Source organism: Nyctereutes procyonoides, unplaced genomic scaffold, assembly GCF_905146905.1.
Source record: "Nyctereutes procyonoides isolate TBG_1078 unplaced genomic scaffold, NYPRO_anot_genome, whole genome shotgun sequence".
NCBI lineage: Eukaryota > Metazoa > Chordata > Mammalia > Carnivora > Canidae > Nyctereutes > Nyctereutes procyonoides.
The window spans coordinates 34319760-34345610 of NW_026575052.1; the positions used below are offsets into that span (position 1 = coordinate 34319760).

Sequence of the window (25851 nt, forward strand, 5' to 3'; positions counted from 1 at the left end):
AAAATATTGAGTAAAGACATAAGGAAAATGAGGAAGGGAAGCTTGCATCTGAAGGATAGGATTTCCATGTGGAAATCTTCAAGTACAAAGATGTGATCTTTTTTTTAAAAGATTTTATTTATTTATTCATGACAGACACACAGAGAGAGGCAGAGACACAGGCAGAGGAGAAGCAGGATCCATGCAGGGAGCCCGATGTGGGACTTGATGTGTGGGACTCCATCCTAGGACCACAGGATCAAAGGCAGATGCTCAACCGCTGAGCCACCCACCCAGGCATCCCATAAAGATGTGATCTAAGAGTGTTTGGGGGATAGCAAAAAGACTGCCCTGGCTGGAACTCAGTGAAAGAGAGGAAGTGTGATGGAAGATGAGATTAGAGAACTGGGGGCCGGATGGTAGATTTTAGAGGATGCAGGATTAAATAAATGATGACTCCAAGCTTGAGGCCTGAGCAACTAGAAGAAGAAAGCAGCCATGAGTTGAGATGAAAAAGATTTAGGTATTAACTGCGATGGAAAGCTGGAGGAGGACCATTTGTGGGGAGGTATGTATCTTAGGTTCAGTTGGGCATATTAAATTTGACTGTTGTATAAGATACTGGGTATGCAAGCCTGAAATTCAGGAGAGAGAGATGAATTAAGGAATTATAAATTTGGAAGTCATCAATATATAGATGACATTTAAAGCCAGGAGATTATATGGAATTGCTCAGTGTGGGGGAATAGAGATAGGATAAAGAAGAGGTTTAAAAAAAGAGAGAGAGAGATTTAAGGAACTGAGCCTTTGGGCACTCCAGGAGGTTAGGGAAGTCAAAAAGATGTGGAGGAGACAGCAAAGAATAGTAGGGAAAGAAAGTTGAAGGAAAACCAGGTGAAGATCCTAGAAGCTAAGAGGAAGAAGTATTTATTTCAAGAGAAAAATGCTGCTGAATAAAAAAAAAAAAGAGCACTGAGAACTGACCATTGGATTTATCAATGAGGAGGTTGTTTGGTGACCTTGACAAAAACAGTGCTGAAGTCATGGTGGCATATAGAAAATAGGCAAAAACCTGATTGAAGTGGGTTTGAAAAGGAATGGGAGAAAAGAGTACGTAGTTAATTATTTTAAAGACTTTTGAAAAAGTAAATGGTCAGTTGCTACAGGCAGAGTGGGGTCAGAGGAGGTTTTGTTTTGTTTGCTAAAGATGGGAATGATCATATATAGAGAAGGAAAACTTCTCCAGTTCATCCATAAGAAGAAGGAGGTAAAATAGATTATATGGACATGAGATGCAGGTAGGCAGATATTTGTGTTGTAGGAGTTTGCAGGAGGTTGTACGATGTTTATTGGAATGGAAGATGGCAAGATGAGTTATTAGGGGATTAAGAGGAGACAAGAAAGAATGGAATATTTATGCAAAAGAGCAGGATACTGAATGTATTAGAGAAACATAGTATAATTGCTGTGAAACATTCAGGGCACTGTTGAGATCATGGTCATACGTTTAAAGTGAGACTAGTCAGCATCGCAATGTATTTTTCTCTGGCTAAATGAAGCTGCAAGGTTGCAAGTTCAGAGGAGCAAAACTGACTTGATCAGAGTTTTGGTTTAGACCAATAAATTCTGTGAAGGGAGAAAAGGGCAAGGGAATTGAAGGTGGAACTGAAGATGCATTAGGAGGGAAGTAAGAGTAAAGCCGTGAAGTGAGTAGAGGATAATGAAGAGGTAGTAGAATCACTGGGTCTTGGTGGGTATAAAAGAACTATTTCTGGAGCTGGGATACTAGAGGAACGGTCATGGAAGGATAAAAGGTTGGGATACTTGAAACTGAGATTTTGGCAGGGTTGTAAGTATTGAAAATACTGAACTCTAGGGTTTGACCATGGGTATGAATGCCTAAGATAAAGTGAACGATGAGATACTTGATGGAGAGCAGGTCCAAGGATTGAGAGGGCAGGGGCTGAAGAACCCATGTATGTCAGTAGTCCTTAGCCTTAACTAGTCCTACATCAACAGTCCATGAATGGAATTCAGAGGGTTTGTCAACTGGAAGGGGGGAAAATGACATCTTTATCTTTACTAATTACTTTTTTTTTTTAAGATTTCATTTATTTATTTATTTATTTTTTTTATATAGACATAGCTTTTTTATTCTTTTAATTTTTTATTATTATTTATTTATGATAGAGAGAGAGAGAGAGAGAGGCAGAGAGAGAAGCAGGCTCCATGCACCGGGAGCCTGACGTGGGACTCGATCCCGGGTCTCCAGGATCGCGCCCTGGGCCAAAGGCAGGCGCCAAACCGCTGCGCCACCCAGGGATCCCTAAGATTTCATTTATTTGAGACAGAGAGAAAGGGAGAAAAAGAGTGAGAGCACCAGAGCAGGGGGAGGGGCTAAAGGAGAAGGAGCGGGCCTGATCCTAGGATCCTGTGATCATGACCTGAGCTGAAGGAGATGTCCAGCCTGCTGAGCCACCCAGGCTTCCCAATATTTACTAATTCTTAACCGAAATTTAATATTTCCTTCAATTATGAATATAGACAAACCAATACAGTAATAACTGACCCCAATAGAAATTATAGATATTTTTGTATTATGTTACAGTCCTGCAGGTTCTTCAAAATATTATTTATGTTAATCACTATTATGAAATTGTGATAATTATTAGATCCACAGCCAATCTTCTTATTTAAAATATTAGAAAAAGCCATCTATCTGCATTCCTTATATTACCTTTAAAAAATACTTCGATAATGGCATTTCACTACAACTGGTTTTCTTTATAATCCTATATATTTTTCTGTACTTAAAATAATTATTCTGAGAAGTAATCCCCTGGCTTCATCCCCACTAGATTTCTTTTTTAAAATCTATATATTTTTAAAGATTTATTTATTTATTTATTCATGAGAGAGAGAGAGAGAGATTGAGGCAGAGACATAGGCAGAGGGAGAAGCAGGCTCCATGCAGGGAGCCTGACATGGGACTCGATCCTGGACTCCGGGATCACGCCCTGTGTCAAAGGCAGATGCTCAACCACTGAGCAACCCAAGTGTCCCCATCCCCACTAGATTTCTAAAGGGATCCAAGGCACACACAGATTTTAAGAACCGGTGACTTAAGATATTGAAATCAACAATTATTTCAGAAATAGTATTGCAGAGGGTGACAGTGATCCAGAAGCTAAAGTCTTCAAAGAATAAGGAAAGTGCCTGTGGATCAGTAGGTAACTGCAATAGCAAAGGGAGCCAGTGATGGCATAATGGCAGAGCTTTTGTGTTTTGTTTTGTTTTGTTTTGTTTTAGAGGAGGGAGTGAGTGAGAGTTGTTCAGAAATGGTAGTGAATCACAAGGACATTTACCCTACCTCCTGGTCCAATAGGAGGCATATCAGAGAGAAAGCAGAGGATCTACGATTCCAGAGGGTTGCATGGAAGAAAGAGTGTCATTTAGAGAGACTCAGGTATTTGAGTAAGAGGAAGTGAACATTCGCAAATGAGGCTGAGCATGAGTTTGAGAAGGGACAATGGAAGTGTTTTAAATGGCAAGAGGGGAGAAGTAGGAGATGGGATAAGAAAACATGATATGTACAACCATATGGGGAATAGAATCTGGGGAATGGGATCTTAGGCTTCTTGTAGGGAATGGCATGTCAGGGAGAAGGAGTGTGATGATGTTCATTCTGATGGCCTGAGGCAGACCATGTAGAGATGTGTGGGGATGCTGAAGGAAGTGAAATCAGAGCTCTTGCTAGCATGTGCACATTTCTAGGACATCCACTTAACTGGCCTCTAGCATCTTTCTAACAATTTCGTAGTCATTTCCCCCTTTCTTCCCTCTAGCTCCAGAAGCTCCCTGCTGTTTCTCAAATACTGTGTGTGTGCTCATACCCCATTGCCTTTGTTGCCATTCCCACTATCTAATCTGCTCTTTTCCAAGATAATCTGTTTGACTTACTCCTTCACTTTGTTCAGGTTTCTGTACAAATACCACTTTGCTAGAGAGGATGTCCCTGACCATCCTTAGCAGTTTATATAATTCTCTCACTTCTGATTGTTCTCTGTCCTCTTGCACTGCCTTTTTTTTTCCCTTAACATTGGACACTACCTGGTTATCATTTATCTAAAGAATGAGTCTCTTTTATCTAGCTCCTTCCACTAGAATATAAGCTCCATCCTAGAGCTAGAAGTTTGGTTTTCTCACTACTGTATCTCTATCACCTAGAACAGTACTTGCTGTGTGATAGGCACTCAGAACATTCTTGGTGAAAGAATAAGTAAAGTCAGAAACAATCCTCAAAAGGTAAGGGGCTTAAAATATAGTGCTAATAACCCAAGCTCCAAAGTCGATGGAACAACGAGTTGGTTACTTGGCTCAGTCTGTGTTTCTCATCTGCAAAGTGGAGCTGATAGTAGTAGTTACTTCAGAGAGCTATTAAGATTAAATGAGATACTGTGTATAAACATCTTACAGAGTACTGAACACATAAAGTCTCTGGATTTTTTTCCCCCCGAGTCCTTCCATACTTGGAATTAGAGATTTTTGTTTATTTACCAGGCTACTGACTCTGTTTTTCTCAGCAACCTGAACTTCTTGTCTGGGACCTTTCAACATCCTTCTGCCCACAGTTCAGCTTCATATGACTTTAGTCCTCTACCCTTTCTGGGCAGTACTCCTGACCCCACTTCTTCCAGTTCCCTCTTATCAAAACTTCTTATGCATGCCCTCTTTTCTGCTGGACCACGCTCAGTTTGCTATCATATTGTTAATCTTCCTGATAGGGTAATTCATGCTCAGGTATTAGGTTTTGATAATGGTATATTATGTTATTCCTGTGAGTATTTGCCTTTAGTTTAGGGACTAATATCCTTAAAATAAAGCAGATAATGGTGAAAATAATGCAAAGTGACTAAATCATGCTTTTTGTTTGTTTGTTTGTTTGTTTGTTTTTTGCATTCTTTAGCTGCTCATTTCACATAAGTGCCTGCCAACTTCATCTATCTTTCTTTCCAAGCATGTGGTACTTAACATGAATTTCCCCAAACAGAATCATAGAGATTTAGATTCAAACGGACCTTAGAGGTTATCCGGGCCAGAGATTTTCAGCTTTTTTCTTTTTAAATCAGGAAAACCCTTTTCTCAAATGAAATGTTATGTGGAAATATACTATACAGATTAATAAAAGCACAGCTGATTGTTGAGTCCAGGAATCTAAGCCTTATAGGTCTCCCTTTGTTGTCTGGGGCAATCCCCTAAGGGCACCTCCTTGGAACCCTTAGGGCTCCCCAGAGTGCTGTTTTAAAACCACTAATTTACACCAACCCTTTCATTTTTCCAGCTGAGGAAATACACTCAGAGAGTTTGTGTTTTATCCAGTGTTACGGGATAAATTAGTTGGATTAAGAGCAGTCCTCACATGTGTGTTACTTAAGAAAACACTAATAGACCAGTATGGAAGTTCTTATTTCTAAGGCAGATAACTTTTACTGTCTTATTTCTTTTAATCAACCAACTTTTATTTGGTATTCATACTACATATGAGACACTTTCTATGGTTATAACTGATACAAAGATTTATGAGACATAACCTTTTGCCTTAAAAAAGCTAATAGTATATAGTTGGGAAGATAAAACATGCAGTTGAAAAGTTAAACCAAATGAAAATATAGCTTCCAGGCTTGAGGTGTAGCAAAGAAGTGTGAAATTAATTAAAAATAAATGGTACCAGTAATAAGCTCTTTTGGATATCAGAGGAGGGCGAAGCTACTCCATTTGGGCTAAAGAAAACTTTAAAAAGGAACTGTGTTTGAGCTGAGTAACACTTGGCTAGGTAAATAAGTGTAAAGAATATATCATATGAATAAGAGCAGAGCTTTGTGTGAATTGCAGCTCTTTCATTTATCTCTACATAATGTTGGGGAAGTTTTTAACCTCTGGGCCTGTTACTTCAACTGCAGAATAGAGGTACATAGGATGTCTATCAATTAAGGTAATAGTAATAAACCTTATGTCAATTGTTTATCACAGTAGAAATTTATTTCTCCTTTTTGTTGGTGTCTATGCTGGACAGCAATATAAAGTCACTCAGGGTTCCAGATTACTTCTTTTTCAGCTTCTGCCTCCCCTCGGTAGTTTTTCTGAGAGAGTAGAGAATTTTCCTGGAGAAGGTTTTCAAGGGGTTGAGCTTAAAAGTGGTATATAGTATTCTGCTCATTTCCTATTGGCCAAAACTTAATTACAGAGCTATGCCTAAACACAGAGGATGAAGTTAAGCTGTGTGCACAATTTGGAAAGGAAAAAAGTCTTAGTGAACACATGGAGGTCTCTGCTACCTCAGAGAGTTTGGGGGAAGATCGGGGGAAATAATGTATGTGTCATGCTTAGTATAAGGCATGTATGGCATGTAGAAGGATTTAAACATCCTTTTTAAAAGTAGAGGTAAATTTATATAATGTTTTGTTGAGTACAGATAATCCACTAAATTTCTATTAACATATGTTTTAAGCTCTTTTTGGTGAGGTATCAACTTGGTCTTGATTCTCAGTAATGATAATTGATATTTAAAATTATTCTTCTTGGTAAATTCTTTGTTTCTTCTTCTTTTAGCATGGTGTTATTGCTACAGAAGATGAAGAATATTTTATTGAACCATTAAAGAATACCACAGAGGATTCCAAACATTTTAGTTATGAAAATGGCCATCCTCATGTTATTTACAAAAAGTCTACCCTCCAGCAACGGCATCTGTACGATCACTCTTATTGTGGGGTTTCAGGTGAGTGAGTGTGTGGCTTTTACAAAGTTTATATTATGTTGCCATTCTCTTTCTTCTGACACCTATGGAAAGGTTAATAATAAACATCATTAGGAATTTGAGTAATTAGAATGATAATACCCAGAGTGTCTCTTATCCAGTGCCTTATGATTTCACTCATATTTGGAATTTAAAAACCATATAGGGAAAAAAAGACATGAACAAAAGACCAGGCTTTTAAATACAGGGAACAAACTGGTAGTTGCCAGAGGGGAGGTAGGTGTGGGGCTGGGTAAAATAGGTAAAGGGGATTAAGAGCACACTTGTCTTGATGAACACTGGATAATGTATAGAATTTTTGAATCATTATGTTGTACATATGAAAATGATATATGTTAATTATACTTCAATTTAAAAAAAAAACTACCTACCTTTTCAGTAGAAAAAAAAAGATATCACTTATCAATAGTTTTAAGTCAATTTTGGAAGTTCTTTGAGAAGTCCTTAAAATATAAGTCTATGTAAAATTATTTTTTCTTTGAAAAGGGGGAAAACCCACCCTATTTTATCCAGGTAATAGTTATAATTTTCAAACACAAGTGTTCCATATTATAATTTTCATGCACAAGTGTTGCGTAGTACTTTATGCTGTTTGGTTAGCCTGATATTTTTATGCTAATGGAAAAACTTCAGACACTTAAATAAGATTTCAGTAATCTTAAGGTAGTATTCAAAGACAGTGATAGTCGGGCACTATAGAAATACATAACAGGGACAGGAAACCTAGACATTAGCAGTCAAAGAAGGCTTCATGGAAGAGTGACTTCTAAGTTGAGGCCTGAGGGAGAAAGAGAAGGGAGCTGTGCAGAAGTAGAGGGAACAGTTGGTAGAGTGTTCTATATAGAGGAAACAGCATTTATAAAAATTCTGAACCAAAAGAGAGATTGTCACATTGCAGTCATTGCCAGTTCCTATAACGAGATGTTAGAATGTGGGCTGGAGGGATGGGGTGGATTTCATGGTAGGTGAGGAGTGACAGAGATGAAAATGAAGTGACAAGGAAGGCCAAGACACAAAGGATTTGTAAATCACGTTAAGGAGTTTGATTATCCTAAGTGTGCTGGGAACCCATTGAAAGGCTTTAAGCAGGAATCACCTGATCAGATCTGGGTGTTAGAAGTATTACTCTGGCAGCCCTATGGAGACTGAGAGGAGAGCAAGACTAGAGGGAAGGGGTTAGGAGATTATTTATTGTAAAGATGAGAAAACTTACCGAATAGAGGATATAGCTTGGCATAGTAGAAAGAATATGGCCTTTTCTGTATCTTTGGACAAATGAACCGACCTCTTTGAGTACTTTTCTCAACACACATTAGTTGCTTAGTCAAACTGTAGCTATCATTATTATTGAGATGTCTGTTTCTGGTATTTAAAGAGCTATTTTAAAAACAAACAAAAAGATTAGGGGCACCTGGCTGGCTCAATCAGCAGAGCGTGCAACTCTTGATCTTGGGATTGTGGATTTGAGCCCCACATTTGATGTAGAGATTACTCAAAAATAAAATCTTTAAAGGGACACCTGAGTGGTTCAGTTGGTTAAGCATCTGCTTCTTGATTTTGACTCAGGTTGTGGTCTCAGGGTTGTGATATAGAGTCCCCCATTTGGACTAGGCACTCAGTGGGGAGTCTGCTTAAGTTCTCTCTCTCCTTCTCCCTTTGCCCCTCCCCTGCTTTCTCTCCAAAAAAAAAAAAAAAAAAAAAAACATAATAAATAAAATAAAATCTTAAAAAAATTTTAAATATTAGATTTGTTCTGTATAATTCTCATAGTTGGAGCCAGGGGAACTTTATTTCAGTATTTCAGCACATTTCAGCTTAATAGAAAAAAAAAGTTCACCAACAAGTAGTTTTATTTTTTATTTTTATTTTATTTTATTTTTTTAAAGGTTTTATTTATTTATTCATGACAGACGCAGAGAGACAGGCAGAGAGAGACATAGGCAGAGGGAGAAGTAGGCTCCATGCAGGGAGCCCGATGTGGGACTCGATCCCAGGTCGCCTGGACCACGTCCTGGGCCGAAGGCAGACACTAAACCGCTGAGCCATCCAGGGATCCCCCCCTACAAGTAATTTTAGGAAAAAAAATGGGATGGGTTCAAAGTAGATGTGTAAAAAATAGGACGGGTTATTTTATAAATTATGAATGCAACACTGTTTTGATTATATCCTTTTCTTCTGCTTCAAGTATAAGTGTTCTTTGGAGTTCTTTCTTCAACTGACTTCTTATTCTACATACTCCCTTGAGTAATCTCTGGGATGTCCTTGTTGATGAAGAGTAATTGGTACTAGAAAAAAAAACACTTAAAGTGAATTGGCTTAAGACATGAAATAAAATTTCATAGGAAACAATGAAAAATTTTGATGGGTTTTTGCATTGAGTAATGAAACTAAACATTATGGGAAATAGTTTAGTTTATCTTATGTTTAGCAAACTTTGTAAGTACAACTTATATATATATATATATTCTTGAAAAAGTAGGTTTTAAATATTTAGTTGTTTAAAAATAAATAAATAAATATTTAGTTGTTTATTGCAATATCAATTTTGCTAATATAAAATCATTTTTATCATATGATAAACATGACATTTTTATCATAACATGACATCCTTCACTCTTTGCTTGTAAAGCTCACTTTTTCCAAAAATACTTAAAGATTGCACTGTATTCTGAAAGATATCTCTTAACCCTTAGATATTCAAATTATCCTCTTTTGAAGTACCTATCTCATTATTCACTGGTCTTACTGAGGCAGATTGTTCTTTTGCAAAGGCTGAGGCATGAATCAAATAGTTCAGCAAATCTACTCTTACTGCCAATATAAAATTCTGTTCTTGTTGGGGAAGATGTTCTTCTACAAAGTCTGTTGGATTACTGTGCCATTAGCAAAAAATAAGGCAGATCAGTGAGACATTTTTGAATGGCTGAAAAATCTTGAGTGGATTCCTGTGATTATTTCCTCACCTTTAATCCATTCACTAGCCATTTCTGTTACTTTTAACACCAGTCCATTTAGTTCAGACCTTGTTATCTCTTGCCTGCACCACTGTAATGACTTTCTAACTGGAGTCTTCCTGTCTTCAGGTTTATTTTTCTGTCTTAAGTGGGCTGTCTCCTACATTTGGCTGTATTATACACCTTCAAATGCTTCACTGGCTGCCCAACAGTGGAAAATCAACAGTAGTTCCCTAGGTTCCATAGGAATATCACTAGAAAAGTATTTTGTGTTTAATAAGTTTGGGAAATGTCTGGTTAAGAACTTCTGATCTTAATTATGATACTATTTTGACAGCAAATTCAAGTGACACATGCATTTATAGGTATTAATTGCCGCTTAATCTGTTATTGAGAACTCAACTTTACATAAAAATATAAGAAAAACCCTTTTGAGAGTGAGCATATTTATCTCCTATTCAGACATAAATTTTTGCATCTTAATTAGATTGTTATCAATTTCAAAAAAGTTTTGTAAAAAAATTTAGATAACATGGGATAAAAAGAAAAAAAAGGAAGTGAAAGTTGCTCTTTTTACGACTACCCAGGGATAATTGAATGTTCTCATTGTCCATTGATGTAGATATCATTTTGTCTCTATACCTGAATTGCTTATTTATGTATTTATTAAATAAATATTCATTTAGCATGTATGTGTCAGGCTTATTCTAAGCATTGGGAATAGAGCAATAAATAAAACAAGAAAAGTATCTGCTCCCATGAAGCTTATATTTTAGTGAAGAGAGCTAATTAAAAAATCCAATCAAGCAAACAAATCAATACATGGCCAACTACCAAGAAGTAATAAGTGCTATTAGTGAAAAATAAAGCACATCAGTGAGGTAATTTTGAATGACTGTATATATTAAAAAATATTTTGAGATTGGTAAAAAATTTAGGATCTTATTTCACATGGCAAAGAGATCTGTGTATTTATTTGGTTTTGGGGAAAAGTTCTTTATTGTTTGTTTTTGGAGGAATGTTTTCTTTAACATTCTACACTCTATCCAAAATTAAATTGAGCATATGTAATGATTATCATTTGAATAACTACTAATCTTTGTTTTGAAACAAAACAAATCAATTGTGTATTCTATTTTAGACTAAAAAAAGATATTAGTTACAGATCATTAGGCATAACATTAAGCAGTCAATTGACAATTCTAGAACATAGATACTGTTTTGTAATGATCTAATCATGCTGGATTTATTTAATTTTTATTTTTTTTTTATTTTTTTTTGATTTATTTAATTTTTAAAATGAAATCAGATATCTTGATTACGTTTATTGTGTATTTTTTACATATATATCTATGTATATATGTATAAATATGTATATATCTCAGAACAAATTCTTTGCGTATAAGCCTCTTGCCATTTATGAATGTCCATCAAAGACATTATATATATTTATCTGATGGAGTAATAACCAAGCAAACTAACAATTTAAAAAGCTAAGAGTCTGAAATTTATGAAAATGATGAGAACAGCAGCTACCTTATATAGCGTGCTATCTATTGAGAAACACCATTGCTGTGTTTATTTTGTCCAGTCATGTCTTTTTACAGATACTTTAAATAAATATAAGAGGAAACTGATGAATGGATCAGAGAAGTGAAAATGATAAAAATAATGGAAATTATTTTTTTAAACCTTTTTTTTTTTAAAGATTTTATTTATTTATTCATGAGAGACACACAGAGAGAGGCAGAGACACAGGTAGAGAGAGAAGCAGGCTCCTCACAGGGAGCCCAACATGGGACCCAATTCCGGATCGGGAATCACACCCTGAGCCAAAAGCAGATGCTCAACCATTGAGCTACCCAGGCGTCCCAAAATAATGGAAATTAAATCCTATATTTAGACTTTTAGGCTGTCCATCCAGATGAAGGGAAAAACTAGGCATGATTTGAATACATGAATGATTTTATGATTTTGGAAGACTGAGCAAAAAAAAAATGGCATTATGTTAATGCAGAAAGGATTTTGACTGTTTCATAACAATATTACCACAAACTCAGTGGCTTAAGCAATATACTTTTATTACCTCACAGTTTCTGTGGACCAGAAATTATACATGAATGAGTTAATTGACTTAGCCTCAGCCAGGACTGAGTTCTCATCTGGAGCCTTGACTGGGGAAGAATCTCCCTTCCTATTCCTGTGGTTGTTGGCCGCATTTAGTTCCTTGGTATTTTAAGACTAAAGCTTTAGTTTGGAGTTAGTTGTCTGCCAGAGGCCATCTGCAGTTCCTTTCCATGTACAGTTCATCAACTTGGTTGCTTGCTTTCTTAAAGCTAGCAAAGGGAAAACTCTAGTAAGAAAAGCTACTATAATATTATGTAACATAATTATGTACTATATGTATATAATCATGTACATCCCTTTATCTTAGCTATATTCTCTTGATTAGAAGCAAGATACAGATCCCACCCACACTAAAGGGGAGGCAGTCACACAAAGTGTAAACATTAGGAGGTCATGGGGGCCACTTTAAGAGTCTGTCTGGAATAGGGGAATACTTACTGGCTGTCTAAAAAGTTATACTATTGAAATAAGAAGTAATGGGTCTCTGCCCCTCTCAACCTTTAGTAATAAAAATACTCATTTAATGTATATAAATTTCAAAAATAAGGGATGCCTGGATGGCTTAGTGGTTGAGCATCTGCCTTTGGCTCAGGGTTTGATCTTGGAGTACTGGATTGAGTCTCACATTGGGCTCCCTGCATGGAGTCTGCTTCTGCCTCTGCCTGTGTCTCTGCCTCTCTCCCTCTCTATGTCTCTCATGAATAAATAAATAAAATCTTTAAAAAACAAAAAAACAAAAAATATTTTATTGGTATTTGTTGTAGTCATTTCTATCTCTTCTTTCTTAAAATTTATAACTTTTACCAAAGTAATTTTCAAAAGGTAGAGACTAAAGTAATTAGAAAAATAATGGAAAATACTGCCAGTTTCTGTTAATTATATTATATAAATTAATCTGATTCTTCCTTAATAAATTTTTTAGTAAGTAGATGTTAGATTTCTTGTTCAACATACAGGACAGCCCGGGTGGCTCAGTGGTTTAGTGCCATCTTCAACCCAGGGCGTGATCCTGGAGTCCCGGGATTGAGTCCCACATCAGGTTCCTTGTGTGGAGCCTGCTTCTCCCTTTGCCTCTGTCTCTGCCTCTCTCTCTCTCTCTGTGTCTCTGATGAATAAATAAATAAAATCTTAAAAAAAAAAAGATTTCTTGTTCCAACATACAGATATGAAAGTGAGGTGTGAAAGGACCTATATCTGTTCAAGTTTATTAAAGATGAATATAAATGAGACAAGTGTTTACAAATGCCATAGTATTAAAAGATTTACTTAGAACTGAAAGACCAATTGGCTAGAAAACAAAAGATTAAGCTGCAATCCACAGTAAAATGTGGTTTAAAGGAAGTCATGCTCTATCATAAATTTTCAACTCTCGTAATGCCATTTACCTCTAGATTTTAGAAGAATACTTTGGGTACTCTTAGTATAAATAGTTATGTACTGCAAAACTAAATGAAAAACTTAATTCACAGCCTTTTAGAATTGAAATTTCTAGACTAGTAGAATTGCTTTAATTAAGATAGTTTAATAAAGGATCTTACTTTAAAATAATGCTCAGAGGAGTCTTAGGAATAGAATTTGTGGATGGTGAGTTCAAGCCCCATATTGGGCAATATAGCTTAATTTAAAAAGGAATAGATTTTTGCAGTACTGATATTCTTCATCAGAACTGTCTAGGGTGTTTAGAAAGTTAATGCTCTAGTTGTTTTTTAAAAAACTTTGCACATATTCTATATTTTAAAATATTATGACAATTTCTCACTGGAATAATATGAAATGATTACTTAAAAATATTTTCATTACATAATTCATTAGACTTATTTTTGGTTTTTATTAACAGCTGTATGCTATTAATGTTTAATTTGTTTCAGATAAAATGACTTTTTTGAAAACTTTAAATAATTTAATTTTCTCACTACTGCATTTCCTCATCCTCTCTCCTCATTTTGAAAATCTTAGTATCTTAGACAACTTACGAGAAGCATGTCTATATGAAAGATCTAAAAATAAGTAAGTTTAATTGGTGAACCTACCTGAACCTAGTTAATTATTTTTATTGTAGACCTCATAAGAAGTGGGAAACCTTCGTGGCTGAATGAAACATCTGCTTTTCCTTCTTCACTACCAATTAATGGCTCGCATATCCGCCACAGACAGAAGAGATCAGTAAGCATTGAGCGGTTTGTGGAGACACTGGTAGTGGCAGACAAAATGATGGTGGGCTACCATGGCCGCAAAGACATTGAACATTACATTTTGAGTGTGATGAATATTGTAAGTTTGATGCCTCTATATAATATTTTAATTTAATAATTTGTGGTTTTGACTAAGGTCATGGATTTTTAATGTGAATTATGGTTTTAGGAATTTGCTCATCTAAAATGAGAAATAATTGATATATTAATGCTTCAGTTCCATAGAAAATTAATTTAAAGGTGATTTTACTGTTCATTTTCAGATAATGGGTCGTATTAAATCTTGTTTAAAAGGTTTTCTTTAACTTGAAATATCAGCTCACCCTCTTAATTACTATGTTGTAGTTCAGTTTTAGGAGAAAATACTTCTTGAGGGAAATTTGTATAAAAATCTTTTATGGAGGCATCTTGAGGGTAGAATTCTAAGTGGCATGAGATAAAATAATAACTTTTTATATACAAAGCAGTTTGATTTATGAAAAATTGTTTTATCATTCTTTAAAAAAATATTGAACAATCACCCTATGATTTTTGTCTGACTTTGTGTCTTTTCTTATTTTCTGGAGGTCAGGTTGCCAAACTTTACCGTGATTCCAGCCTAGGAAACGTTGTGAATATTATAGTGGCCCGCTTAATTGTTCTTACAGAAGATCAGGTAAGAATGAGTTAGTTTAGAAATCTAAAACCCTTAGCAGACAGACTATAGAATTATGTATTATAAAATAAAATATTTTATTATTGCTCCTCTTAGGAAGTTCTGGTTGAATAGGATTTTCACTCCTAAGCATTTAATATTTTAAGCAAATTTTAAATAGTATATAAGAATATACCACATACGTCATGTTAAAGCTATATATGTATATTAGCTATATGTTTCAGAGTAAAGATGAGCATTTGCATGGCAGATCTATTAATAGTGGTTTTGGTTACTGAGAATCACATATATTCACATTATCATTAAAGCTGGAACTGGAAAGAATGTTCAATAGTACACTAAATTAACTCTAGGTCAGATATTACAGAGATAAAAATTGGCAAGAGATTATTCCTAGAAACCACTGTTTCTAATTATAGTCCCACTTTAGTCTTCAAAAGTTTTAACAACTGACCTTAGTAATTTGTTTGGAACATTTCTGGTATGCATGTTGTATTGCAGCCAAACTTGGAGATAAACCACCATGCAGACAAGTCCCTCGATAGCTTCTGTAAATGGCAGAAATCCATTCTCTCTCACCAAAGTGATGGAAACACCATTCCAGAAAATGGGATTGCCCACCACGATAATGCTGTTCTTATTACTAGGTATGGTTTGTTGCAAATATTTTACCTTTGATTGTTGTGTTTGATATTTTAACTATATTTGGTTCTAAGGCCTCATTCAGGTAATGAGTATATTGAAAGCAAAATGGTAATTTGTTAATCACCACTGAGAAAGAATATATTACACTATTATTGTGTTTGCATCAAATGAACCAAATAAGGAAAAAGAACAGATATGGAGTTGACTTAGAAATTTAATGAACATCTTTCCTTCTACTGATATCTATTCATAAGGTTTAATTGGAAGCACATATATGTTTTGTTAATTGAAAAAATATATAATAAAACAAAGATTAAAAAGTATGAGAAGATTATATTTTAAAAACAAAAGTGAGTCATCCCTCTCGGTTATAAAATATATTAATTATTCTTACCTCCAAATTGTTAAAAGTAAGGATATCAATAGTTACACAGTTTACTTAGACGAATGTTTATTTAATTAAAAATATTTTGATTAAGGTATAAATAAAAAGAAGCATATTTATTACATTATATATTGAATAGCTTGCTTCTCAGAGCAAAATTATTACTTGATGATACTGCAATGAATTTATATAATTCTTTCCAGTTTTGCATAACTATATTCAGATCCTTTTCATCCTTACTCTCCAACAAGAACTCTCTGAAACTGATACGATTATTATTTTTCCCATGTAAAGAATGAGGAAACTAGTTTAAAATACTTAAAAATCTCAAGCAAGTGAAAGTGCAAGGCTCAAACCCTGGTGATCCTGTATTCTATGACTGTACTCTGCTTGCTGTCTTGGTTTTTTTATACCGTAATTATGACTGGTTAGAAGCATGCTTACTTAAATCATTTTAAGATGAACTTGTCTAGTGACCTCTTATCAGTATTTAAAAATGAAAAAAAAAAACCCAATAATGAAAATGGAAGCATTATTCTATCTTGGTGAAATGGAATAGGCTTTGGTTTCTTGGTTATTTCTTTTAATTTGCAAGATAGTGTTTAACATGTATTTCACCTATGGTGTGCCCATCTACTCTACATTAAACTGTATGAAGGGAGTATAAAGTTATATGGCATCAGAATCTTGAGATCCTGGAAGATAATGTGAATTTAGCTTTTTAAAAAACATCGCTGTTAACTAAGTTGTAGGGTTAAAGTTTTTGAGTTTTTTTTTTTACAGTTATAATTACTTTAATTGACTTCATCTACCTGGCATTGTAAACTAGAAAATTTTGTTTATGACATGCTTGCTGAATAAAAACAACATTGTATGGGTTCTGTATTGTGTATGTGTTGACATGTCAGTCTGATAAATTCTGCAATTCCTCAGAGTCTTGTGGTCTGGAATGATTCCCAAATATATTTGAGGAGTTAAAAATATACTAAGGATTGTGCAAATATAGAAACCTTTGTATAAAAATATATATGGATATGATTAGTGTCAATGAAATTACTACAGGAAAATATCTGTTATATATGGTTAGCAAAATGATCACAGATAATTTACATTGGCTTCTGTGTTTGTATTTATAAAGTCCAACTCTCCCCAAAAAGGCAATGCCCAGTGGGCTCCTGGTGCTTTATATTTTTGTTATTGTATGTGCATTCAGTTTTTAGCTTTTGCATCAAATGACAGTAGCTATACCAAGAGTGCACATTTATAAGTATTTGCATAGTGAAATATATCTGGGCAGTTAGCCATCTTTTCTCAGCACTGGCTACGATATTCAACTGTCTTACGTGTTCCTCTGAACTGGCCTACATATTTTTCTGATCTTCTGCACAGTTCTCCCTTGTTTCTATAAGCTACTTTGTGTGCCTTTTTGATGCCTGAGGTTTGAACGTAAAATTTTATTTTTAGATGTATCTCCTAACAGTTAGACTAGCACTATAAATGATCTCAGAATTTAATAGGAGAGTACTTTGAAGAGTTCACATCTCATACCATTTTAGATTGGTTATGTAGTGGAGGTTAGAAAAGTATCTCTTTGTGGCAGCATATAGAGTGCTGTTCTGAATTCTTATAGTCTCAAAGTAACTTTTAGTTTATTTAAAAGTCTACTTATCTTTGAATTATTAAGGCCATGGAGTGAACATACTTATTATAAAAATAAAGGTATACAAAAATTAAAATATGCGTATATATAAACAGTTTTTAATATACTCTTTGGTCTTAAAACAGTATTTTTGATACCAGATAAAACAATAGACTTTTTTAAACCTTTTAAATTATTATTATTCATCTAAATGTAATGAATATCATCTCTAATATTGAAGGGTTTTTGTTGGATGGTTTACCATGTTTGATTCTTCCTTATATATTTTTGATTTGTGAAATTGAATATATCTTTAAGTAAAACTGCTATTTTTTGTAAAAATTCTAAGAATTTTATAGATGCTTTTATATTAGCATTTTTCATTACTTCATGTAACTTACTTAATATATCCAGGGTTATGATTTCACCATTTATAGGTAAGACCATGATTTATGTTTGCTTGAAATGTCAGCTCACTAGGGAGAATGTATAATGTGTTTACTGAGAATTCCAGAGAAAAATTGATGGATATGTTTATCTCTGCTAGGCCAAATTTTATCTCAGGGATTTAAATGTTTTAAGCAGAAAACCATTTGGATCTGTACTTAGGTAGTAATAGTTACTTTTCAAAAAAATAAGTATAAAAGCTCAAAATACTATCTTTTCTTAGTAAATAATATATATATTTTTTATATTGGCATAAATTTAAAGCAAATGATGCTCTACAAAACTATCAGATCACTGAGACTAGTCAGAAATAAATAAGCAAAATAAAAAATTTAAAATTTTAGGGGTGCCTCGCTGGCTCAGTTGGTTTGGTACCTGACTCTTGATTTCAGCTCAGGTCATGATCTCAGAGTTGTGAGACTGTGGGGCTCCCTGCTGAACAAGGAGCCTGCTTAAGATTCTCTGTCTTCCCTCTGCCCTGCCCGAATCACACTCTCCCTCTTTCCAAAAATAATAATAATAATAATAATTTAAAAAGTTTTAAAAATTCTGTTGTTTTATCTGGTATCAAAAATACTGTATTAAGACCAAAGAGTATATTAAAAACTATTTATATATACACATATTTTAATTTTTCTATACCTTTATTTTTATATGTATACATACATACACACACACACACACACACACACACACACACATATATATAATGAACATCTGTTATATACCAGTTAACTTTATCTAATCTTTTTGAAAAAAATGAAGTATACCTGACAAAGTTGTATATACTTTAAGCGTACAATGTGATAACTTAGTGTGCCTGGATGTTCATACATCTCTCCAGATAGAAATCTCAGCTATTATTTCCTTAAATAAGCTTTTTGCCCTATCTCTCTTCTCCTTCTTGGATTCCCATGATGCTAATATCATTTCATTTGATGATGTCCCATAATTCAGGTAGTCTTTCTTCACTGTTTTTTATTTTGTTTTGTTTTGTCTTTTTTCTTTTAGTAGGTAATATCAAATGACTTGTTTCCAAGTTCATGGTTTCTTTCTTGTGCTTGATATATCTGCTGTTGTTGCTCTCTATTGCATTTTTAAATTTCTTTCATTTCATTCTTTAGCTTCATAATTTGTTAGGTTCTTTTATGTAATTTTGATATATCTTTTGAATTTATTATTTTATTCATATATTCTTTTACTTATATCATTGAGTTGTGGATGTGTGTTCTTTGTAGCTTTCTGAACTTTTTAAGAACAAGTATTTTGAATTATTTGTCTGTTAATTTGTAGATTTCCATTCCTTTGCAGTCGTTTACTGGAAAAACATTGTATTCTTTTGATGGTGTCATGTTTCTTTGATTTTTTATCTTTCTATAGCTTTGTGTTGATGTCTGTGAATTTGATGGAACAGTCACCCCTTCCAGATTTTATGGAATGGTTTTGGTAGAGAAAAATCTTCTGTGGGTGGGCATAATGAAGCTGGCTGGGTTGAGTCTGATTTTTCTAGCTCTGGATAAGTTCCAGCAATGTAGTCTCTATTCACCTTTGTCAGCTGAGGTTAGCCTTAGTGAAGATTTCTGAGTTCTTTAATGTTTGAGACTGCATTTGTCTGCAGCAGCAATAAAGTCTGCTGGGAACTATCTGATCTCTTTTTCTTTCATGGAGGATGTCATAATGGAGGGGGTTTCTCTTGGAGCTTGTCCAGCTTGCAAGTACCCACATTAGTGTTGGTAGCACTGATGTCTGATGTGTAGGGACATTTGGTAACTTTTAAAAAATAATGGAATATGGCACTATATAACTAGGTCAAGAAATGATTACTGTTTTGAATTTGAAACTCAACAAACAATTTTAGAAGTTAAATTTGGACTGTATGTATACACTTAAAAAGTTACATATGTTACAAAACTGTCATATTATTCTTATTAAACTTAGTATCAAGAAATGAACTAATGGGTACTTAGGAATACATATCTACAATTTGGCAGATTTAAAAATTATTTATATTCCCATATGAAGTCAGAAAATATCCACCAAATTTAAAATCAAGACAATTTCTAAATTTATTTTTTGGCAAAAGCATTCAAGAAATCTTTTTAAAGTCTATAGGAATTCAGTAACATGGAATATACTTGCATAAGTTTTGAGCATTAACATGAACAGACTAATGTATAAATTTCCTGAGCTTCTCTCCTATCAACATCATGTTTAAAAATATGTATTTCAGATAGGAATTATAACCTAAAATCTTTTTGGTAACAGATTTATTGAGATATAATTCATAGACCATACTGTTTGCCCATTTAAATGTACAACTCGGGATCCCTGGGTGGCGCAGCGGTTTGGTGCCTGCCTTTGGCCCAGGGTGCGATCCTGGAGACCCGGGATCGAATCCAACATCGGGCTCCCGGTGCATGGAGCCTGCTTCTCCCCTCTGCCTGTGTCTCTGCGCCTCTCTCTCTCTCTTTCTGTGACTATCATAAATGAATAAAAAAAAATAAATGTACAACTCAGTGACTTTTAGTATATTTGCTGGGTTGTGCAACCATCATCATAATTAATTTTAGGACATTTTCATCATTCCTATAAGAAGTTATCCTTTATTCCCTTATCCTTCTTCCCATCTCAGCCCTAGACTGAAACAACTACTAATCTACTTTTAGTCTCTATAGCTTAGCCTATTCAAGACCTTTTGTACGAATGGATTCATAAAGTATGTAGTCTTTTGTGACTGGCTTTTACTTTGCATAATGTTTTCAAGGTTCAGCTACATTGTGGAACATACCAGGACTTTGTTCTCTTATTTGACTAAATTCTTGAAAATTCAAGATCCAGATCTTTTAAGAATGTCTCTATTAACAGGCTATTCTTTAATAATCATACTTCCTTTTCAGTTTGTCAGTAATTAAATGCATAGGACATATAAATACATCTCATAATACAGATGCAAAAATTGCACACCAAGACACATATTTTAGTCTTTAATTAAAATGAACATATTTATCCTCTTAAGGGATCATGACTATTTGCTTTGTTGCTGCTGGATTTTAAAGGGATTAGAATTTCCAAAGTCAACTAATATTTTCAGTTGGGAGATTGAAAATAGCTATAAAAAGTAGTCTCTTGCTAAAACTTGGCCTATAGTATGTGGATTGAAAGAAGTTTTCTTAATTTTTATAGGATGTATCTGTTGGAATTCTATATTACCTTCATGATTATATATTAAACAGATAGAAAAAGGAAATTAAATGTGGTACATTAACATTTATTTGATATTTATTTATGGGTTTCTTTTAATCCTCAAGGAAAGGCCAGATAAAGTTTTTATGAACTATCACTAAGCTTTTAAGAATATGCAAGTTTATCGGCAGCAGAGGAATCTTCAATTCAGTTTGCAGATAAATTGATTTTGGTATATGAACATTTTGAAACATTTAATATTCTCTTACTACTCTGGCTCTTTCATTCTTAGTTAACCAAACCACGTATACCCTTTTTTCTTTTCCAGTTTCTGTTCACTTCATCCCTAATTTGTTGATTCCTTACTCAAGTGTGTTTATCTAGATTCAGTTTCCATTCCAATCAAGGCTTATGACAGACTTATGCAACCTTTATACTCTGTGCAATCTGGGACATATTTAATATTGAGAGAGGGTACCATTGGCAGGTATGCCTAGACAATAGGCACAAAATAGAATCAGGTAAATCAGATCATGGTCATCCCAGGCATTACCTATTTTTGCTTCTTAAATTTTAACTAAAAATGGGAATAAGAAGATACTCTTCTCTCACTGCCTAAGGTTGACTAAATACATGCATTTTAATAAACTATCTTTGTACACACCTTGACTAAAAGTGAGGTTTATTTGTAATAGACATCATTAAATAAAGAAGGATCTATTCTAATAAACACTTACTTTAGGGAATAGTAAGTTTAGTATTTATATTGGTTTTATGGATGTATTTTTGCAATTGTTTATTAAATACCAAATTCTTAAGTGCTTTGCAGATGTTTAATCTTTTTTTTTCTTTAAGACTTTATTTATTCATGAGAGACACACAGAGAGAGGCAGAGACATAGGCAGAGGGAGAAGCAGGCTCTCTGTAGGGAGCCCGATGTGGGACTTGATCCCTGCCTGGCCCTGGGATCATGCTCTGAGCCAAAGGCAGATGCCCAACCGCTGAGCCACCCAGGTGCCCCGATGTTCAATCTTTTAAACATCATAATAACAGCGTGAGAGAAGTTCTGTTATTATCTCTATTTTATAGATGAGGGAAGTGAAATAACTGGTAAGATCACACATTAATTAAAAGACCCAAGATTTATACCAGATAATCCAACTGCAGGGTCCTTTTAGAGGAATTATAAGGGTGTTCGATAAAAAATAATGTGGAGATACTTTAATAATGTTGGTGTGTGTGACAGGCAGACTTCTTTAATGGCCCCCCATGATCTTTGCCTGCTGCTGTTTATGATTTTTTGTGTAATCTGTTCCTATTGAATTTGTGCTAGACCCAGTGAATTGATATATTCACGACTTGGATTCTGCCTACCTACAAAACGGTGTATTTCTTTAATTTTCCTCAGCAATGTTTTGTGATATTCACACTTTACTTTTTTGTTGTTATTGTAAATGGTATTTTTTAAATTTTATTTTATAGTCATTCATCACTAGTATATAAAAAGAGTTGATTTTTATCCTGCACTTTTGCTAAGTTTTTATCCTGCACTTTTGCTAAGTTCATTTATTAGTCTTAGTAGATTTTTAAAAGATTACAGTGGGTTTGTACAATGGATTGCAAAGTTAATCATGTTTTTGAGATCTTTTTTAAAAGATTTTATTTATTTATTCATGAGAGACGGGGGGGGGGGGGGCAGAGACACAGGCAGAGGGAGAAGCCGGCTCCATGCAAGGAGCCTGATGTAGGATTCGATCCTGGGTCTCCAGGATCACACCCCAGGCTGAAGGCAGGCACTCAACGGCTGAGCCACCCAGGGATCCCCGATGTTTTTGAGATTAAAGAGAGTTTTACTTCTTGTTTCATCCTGAATGACTTGTAATTCTTTTTCTTGCCATATTTTACTGGCTAGAACCCCTAACACAATGTAGAATGAAAGTGGGGATAGCAGACATCCTTGTCTTGTTCCTGATCTTGGTGGGAAAGAATACCATCTTTCCCATTAAGCGTGATGCTAGCTGTAGGTTTTTCATAGATGCCCTTTATCAGGCTGACACAGTTTTACTCTATTCCTAGTTTGCTCAGAGTTTTTATCAGAAATGGATATTGCATTTGTCACATGCTTTTTCTGAATTTATTGAGATGATCACATGGTTTATCTTTTTTTTTAGTGTATTAATACAGTGAATTGCATTGATTGGTTTACTTATTTTTTTAATATTTTATTTGTTTATTAGAGAGAGAGTGCATAAGCAGTGGGGAGGGACAGAGGGAGAAGCAGACTCCCAGCTGAGCAGGGATCTCCCTACCCCCCACACAACATGGGCCTCGACCCCAGTTTAAGGCAGATGCTCAACTGACTGAGCAGGCCAGGTACCCCTGCACTGATTGGTTTAGAATGTCATACCAATCTTGCATTCCTGAGATTGGCCATGATGTATTATCCTTTTGATGTATATTAAATATGATTTGCCAAAATTTTATTTTTTTGTATCCTTTTATTTTTTTTAATTTTATTTATTTCTTTAGAGAGAGTCAGAGATAGCATGAGTGGGGAGAGGGCAGTGGAGAGGACCAAGCAGACTGCTCACTGGAAGCCTGATGTGGGGCTTGATCCCAGGGCCCTGATATCATGACTTGAGCTAAAGTCGGATGCTTAACTGACCGAGCCACCCAGGATGCCCCTTTTTGCATCTATTTCTTATGAGAGTTATTATTCTGTATGTTTTTTTTTTTTTTAAGTTTTTAGTTTTTTATTCATGAGAGGCACAAAGAGGCAGAGACTTAGGCAGAGGGAGAAACAGGCTCCCTGCCTGATGCAGGACTCGATTCCAGGACCCCGGGATCAAGACTTGAGACAAAGGCAGATGCTCAACCACTGAGCCACCCAGGGGCCCCTGTTGTGTAGTTTTCTTATAATGTCTTGATCTGGTTTTGATATTAGAGTAATGCTGATCTCCAGAATGAATTAGAAAATATTTCTTCCTTTTCAATATCCTGGAAAAGTTCATATAGAATTAGTTTTATTTCTTTGCAAATGTTTTAGGTGGTGAACCAAGTGAAGCCATCTGGACCTGGTGTTTTCTTTGTTGGACAATTTTTAACTACCAATTCAAATAGATTAAGAGATAAAGGGCTATAAAGTTATTTTATTTATAGTTATGCTTTGATAGTTTGACTCTTACAAGAAATTTATTTCATCTAAGTTGTTCTCAAATTTGGATTTAGTGGTTTTCTCTATTGTTTTTCTCTTTTCTCTTTCTTTAATTTCTTTTTTTTTAAGATTTTATTTATTTATTCATGAGAGACACACACACAGAGAGAGAGAGAGAGAGAGAGAGAGAGAGAGGCAGAGACACAGGCAGAGGGAGAAGCAGGTTCCATGAAGGGAGCCTGACATGGGACTCGATCCCGAGTCCATGATTTTGACTGTCTCCAGTCCTTTGAGTTTAATTTTGCCCTTCTTTTTGTTGTTTCTTAAAGTGGAAACTGTGGTCATTGATTCATGACCTTTCTGCTTTTTCTGATATAATCATTTGGTATTATAAAATTTCCTTCTAAATGCAGTTTTATCACATCCCACAGATTTGTTTATTTTGTATTTTCAGTTCTATTCAGCTCAAAATACTTTATAGTTCCCCTTCATTTCTTTTTTCCCCATGTACTATTTAGAATTGTGTTATTTAGTTCCAAATATTTGCCCCCCTCCCCGAGATCATTCTTTTTTAAAAGATTTTATTTATTTATTCATGGGAGACACAGAGAGAGAGGCAGAGACATAGGCAGAGGGAGAAGCAGGCTCCCTGAGGGGAGCCCCATGTGGGACTATCCCAGGACCCCGGATCACAACCTGAGCTGAAGGCAGACGCTCAACCACTGAGCCACTCAGGCGTCCCCTGAGATCATTCTTTTATTTCTAAATTGCAGTTAGAAAATATATTTTGTATTACTCAAATGCTTTTCAACTTACTGAGAATTGTTTTGTGGCCCAGAATATGGTCTTTCTTGGTATATGTTTCAAGTGCACTTCAGGTGAAAAGAATATGTATTCACTATTATTGGGTGGAATATCCTAAAAATATCACATAGATTAATTTGGGGGTTCATAGTTTACAACTCTTTTATATCCTTAGTGATATAAACAATTTGGTTATGTGTTTTGAAATAGTTTTCTTCATGTTTAGATTACTGAGCTAATTATTTCTGATTTTATCAGTTTTGACATTTTTAGCCATTATTTCCTCAAATATATTTTTGGTTTTACTCACTTCCTTTCTTGGTGACTTTATTTGCCCTTCTATTTGCCTGCTTGAAATTGTTCCACAGCTTATTGATGTTGTGTTTATTATTTTAAACTCTCTCTTCTCTGTGTTTTTCATTTGGGTTAGTTTCTATTGCCATGTCTTCAAGCTTGTTAATCTTTTTTCCTCAATGTCTAATATTTTATATGTTTATATTTTCATTTCACACAGTATAAATTTTTTCATCTCTAGTAGTTTAATTTTTTTTGATCTTCCATATCTCTTTGGAGATATAAAAACTTGGGAAAATACAAAGCTTTGGAAAGTATAAAATCTATTTTAAAGATCTCATCTGCTAATTTTAGTATCTATGTCAGTTCTGAATCAGTTTCAGTTAACTAATATATTTCTTTATTATGTTTTATTTTCCTGGTTCTTTGCATACCTGGTAATTTTTGATTAGACATCAGACATTATGTTATTTTACCTTTTGGGTACTGGATTTATTTGTAATAAATATCCTGATTTCTGGAATGCCCTTTAGGTTCCTTGGAACCTGATTCTTTTGTGTCTTGCTTTTAAGATTT

The 25851-nt window shown here is 34.6% G+C and overlaps 1 protein-coding gene across 3 annotated transcripts in view; it reads left to right on the forward strand.

Moving 5' to 3' along the window:
• Window positions 1–25851, forward strand: part of ADAMTS6 (ADAM metallopeptidase with thrombospondin type 1 motif 6) — a 292419-nt gene that overhangs the window by 14370 nt on the left and 252198 nt on the right. For all 3 annotated transcript variants that reach the window (XM_055332438.1, XM_055332440.1, XM_055332439.1), the window contains exons 4-7: window positions 6589–6757; window positions 13937–14148; window positions 14641–14724; window positions 15226–15371. In XM_055332438.1, coding sequence (XP_055188413.1) covers window positions 6589–6757; window positions 13937–14148; window positions 14641–14724; window positions 15226–15371 — 611 coding nt within the window. The remainder of the gene's footprint in view (window positions 1–6588; window positions 6758–13936; window positions 14149–14640; window positions 14725–15225; window positions 15372–25851) is intronic.